At 49.2% G+C, this 3,331-nt stretch overlaps 3 protein-coding genes across 3 annotated transcripts, besides 2 other annotated features; all 3 read right to left on the bottom strand.

Annotated features, from left to right (window-relative positions):
* Positions 1 to 3,331: a sequence feature (heterozygous, Esmeraldo-like haplotype).
* Tc00.1047053511739.30 (hypothetical protein, conserved) lies at positions 28 to 504 on the bottom strand (the record flags this gene model as incomplete). Its single annotated transcript, XM_797873.1, has 1 exon — positions 28 to 504. One exon carries the CDS (start codon positions 502 to 504, stop codon positions 28 to 30), a length of 477 nt encoding a protein of 158 aa, XP_802966.1.
* Positions 556 to 630: a sequence feature (CT-rich).
* On the bottom strand, positions 857 to 2,128 carry Tc00.1047053511739.20 (hypothetical protein, conserved; the record flags this gene model as incomplete). The annotated part of the gene is made up of 1 exon (XM_797872.1): positions 857 to 2,128. The coding sequence occupies one exon, from the start codon at positions 2,126 to 2,128 to the stop codon at positions 857 to 859; it is 1,272 nt and encodes a 423-aa protein (XP_802965.1).
* On the bottom strand, positions 2,670 to 3,331 carry Tc00.1047053511739.10 (hypothetical protein, conserved; the record flags this gene model as incomplete). The annotated part of the gene is made up of 1 exon (XM_797871.1): positions 2,670 to 3,331. A coding segment is annotated over one exon (662 nt), but the record flags the coding sequence as incomplete, so codon positions are not given.

Raw genomic sequence — 3,331 nt, 5'->3', positions numbered from 1 at the left:
GGCGTTACGCAGGCAGTGAAGTGATTGTCACACCCCAACAAAACCGACGTTGGGCTCAAAAGAGATGTAACTTTTCTCCTCAGGACGTGTCAAAAGTGACGCACTGCCGCCTTCTCCGGCAGTCTCGCCTCCTTCACGAGACCCCAAAGAGGTCCCTCCCTCTTTTGTCTCCTTTGCTTCTTCCCTTGACGGTTGTGGGAGTTGTGTGGCCTCCTCCAAATCCTCCCAAATATACTCACCGGTGCCGTCCGTCTTTAATGCCTTCGAATGCACCACAATGAGCTCAGCGCCCTCGTGTTCAATACCGCAGTTGTAGAGCGTGGAGAAATCGTCCAGGCTCTGCCGGCCGAGGTAGAGTCTAACGGTGTAGAAGAGGCGGCCAGTCAACTTCTCATACCGCTCCTTAATCGCCTGAACGGTGTCGTGGTTCACATCGCAGTGAAGGAAAATGGTCAAATTTTGTCGCCTCAACCGCACATAGTGTGGTGGGACCGTGTTCGACATGAGGGGCTCGCTAATGCAACGGCAACGGTATTGAAACCCGCCGAATGCACAAAGAGAGAGAAAGAAAGAGGGATGAGGGATCAAAGGGAAGACAAGAGACCAGAAGAGAAGAAAAGTAGAAAAGAATGGGGTGAAAAACTTTACACAAACGTAAAAAAAAAAAAAAAAGCAAAAGACGAAAGTTTTGAAGGCGGCAATGCAGTTCTACTATTTTCCCATGTATGAATATAAATTCGGTTGCTGCAAATAAATAAACAAAAAATACGAAGAAAAAACAAATTCCCTTTTCTTGAAGGGGTTCTTTCCTCCCGCTTCCCTCAACAACCATTTCTCCCTGCAACAGATTGCTCCCTCACGCATTGTACTCCTCTCGGCGGACGTAATTGGCAAAATTGTGATCGGCATCACGCAACATTTTGTTCGACAATCGCCCGCGTCGGCGGTAGGGATTGCCCATGTCGAGCACTACGCGATTGACACCAGGCATCACCTCCTTCTCACGACCAATCGGGGCCGTGAGTTCGTACTTAAAGTCGCGATAGACCTGATGGATGGTTGGCGTGTACCGCAGCAGCTCATCGGGTGTCGGGGCGTTTGTTAAATGCTGCGCGCGCCGCATCCAATGCCCCCGCATTGTGTGTATGCGTCCAGCAAAGTCACGAAGATTGAAGAACTTTTTGTCAATCATCTCCTTTCTGCACTGAAGCACGCGAATGATGCCTTTACTGTCCCCGGTTTCGCGATAGACCTTCTCCGCACGCTCCATGCACTGGTCTGCAATGGCGAAGGTGCGGTCGTAGTCAAACGGACTGAAGTACACAAATTTCTCCTCAAAGTTGAGGTTGAAGCGACGCCCCAGACGTGGAAGCAAACGCAACATTCGATGTGATTCGCCCCAGTTGTGGAAAAGATTTAACACCTCCACTGCCTCCTCATAGGCCTCTGCGCCTTCCTTTTTCATGCTCTGTGCTTCTCGTGTCAATCCCAGTTCCAACAGGGCTTCACATATAAGCTCAAGGGACGGTCGACTCGATGCATCCAACATTTGTAACGCATTTTCAATATTTACCTTACTGCTATCAAGTCGACCGACGTGACGAAAGGCACTAGCGAGCTTTAATAAAATACCAATACGCTGTGAATGGTTCTCGGGGTAGGCAATCGAGTACGCCTTGGCAACAACACCGTAACGCTCCAACGCCTCCTGGAATAAACTTCCTTCCATACAATAATCCCCTTGCAACTCCAACTTAGCCACCTCACCAAGCGGCACGTAAGATCGACCTGTGGCGACAGACACCTTCTCCTGTCTCCTTGCATTGCCAGTATGCATCACATCCGTGCTGCTGGCGTCGGTCCATGAAACACCACGTGTCTCATTCTCCTCGGGAACCTCTCTTCCAGCCACAGGTTGCTCTTGTCGCGTTTGGGTTCTTGCCTTCAGCGCCGTACTGAGACTGACGCCCGGTGGCAGACGCTGTTTATGCTGCACAAGCTGGTTGGGATATAACACACCGGGGTAATAAGATGTGTACAGTCGTGTTATCCATCGACGCTGCTGCGCTATAGTGGTTGGAAAACATGCGGTCCCGCTCCGCAATGCATTGAGACTCTGACTCATCATCACGTCCGTGAGTTACTCGATTGAACTGTCCCTTTTATTATTTTTATCTTCACCTTGTCCTTTTTTTTTTCTCCTCCCTATTCCTGCCGCCGCTTGGAAGCCCGCGTGTGTCTTCTCACAAAAAGGCAACTGTTGGCTCTCGCCGCGGCGCTTGGCAGCAAGAGGGAGCCCAATCTCAAAACGTCAAAGAAGCGGAAGAGAAATAAAAATTCCAGGCAAACCTGTTAGCTTAAGAGAAAAAAATCACACACACAGACACACACGCAGGCATACAGATAGACGCGTCACAGCAATAAAATGTCACAAGGAACAACAAACAGAAGCAACAGTAGAAACAAAAAGAGGTATCATTCACATCGTCCGTGGCGCTTCTTTAAAAAACAACAAATATAAAAAATTGCATTTACTTTGATGCGTACAAACAATTCACATCCCTTACGTTCTCTTTGGATTCTTCGTGTAAAGAACCACCAACTAGCGGCTGTTGCTTATTCCCCTAACCCACACCCAACCCCCTTTCTTTTTCTTTTTTTGCGCTGCTTTAGATGCGGTCCGTGCTCACCGCCTCGTGGCTCAAATCGGAATACCCACCACGATGATTACCTCTGCCCCGCATAAATGCTTCTGTCGCTAGCGACACGTACTGTCCACATGACCTAAAAAACCCCACAAAAGGGATCATCTCCGGGAACTCAGTTGCGCCTTTCAGCCGATAGTTGACGAATGACATGACAAGCATAAATACAGCGAGAGAAAACAGAAGTATAAATACTAAACCAAGCACGGACCTTCTCTTCTTATCTCCAGCCTTGGATTGCTGCGAAGATGGCTCCTTGCTTGTACCTTCTGACGGCGTTGCGTTTTTCTTTGCAAATTCCTCCGGTGGCACTGTAGGATCTACACCCTCCGCAGTACCACCAGCGGCGGTGATGTCATCGACCCACACAATCTTCACTTGAAGCAGTTGCAAGGTTTCCGTTGAGATTGAAGGTGAAAATGTCATGTAAGCCACGCCCTCGCTCCACGGAACCACCTCCCCACTTGTCCGCGTCAGACCAGCTGCACTTGTTGGTGATTGCATCACCTCGTATTTCACAGGCGATGTCGAGAAAAAGCCGTAAGTAATATCAAAAATAAATCCCTTGGGCTCCTGCCGTGCGATGCTCTTGAAGTACACTCTCACAGGGGTAGCCACCTTTCCAA

This window comes from Trypanosoma cruzi, genomic scaffold (genome assembly GCF_000209065.1).
Source record: "Trypanosoma cruzi strain CL Brener 1047053517161 genomic scaffold, whole genome shotgun sequence".
Classification (NCBI taxonomy): domain Eukaryota; phylum Euglenozoa; class Kinetoplastea; order Trypanosomatida; family Trypanosomatidae; genus Trypanosoma; species Trypanosoma cruzi.
The sequence above is the reverse complement of the archived record's forward strand: the minus strand, read 5'-3'. Positions and strand labels throughout refer to the sequence as shown.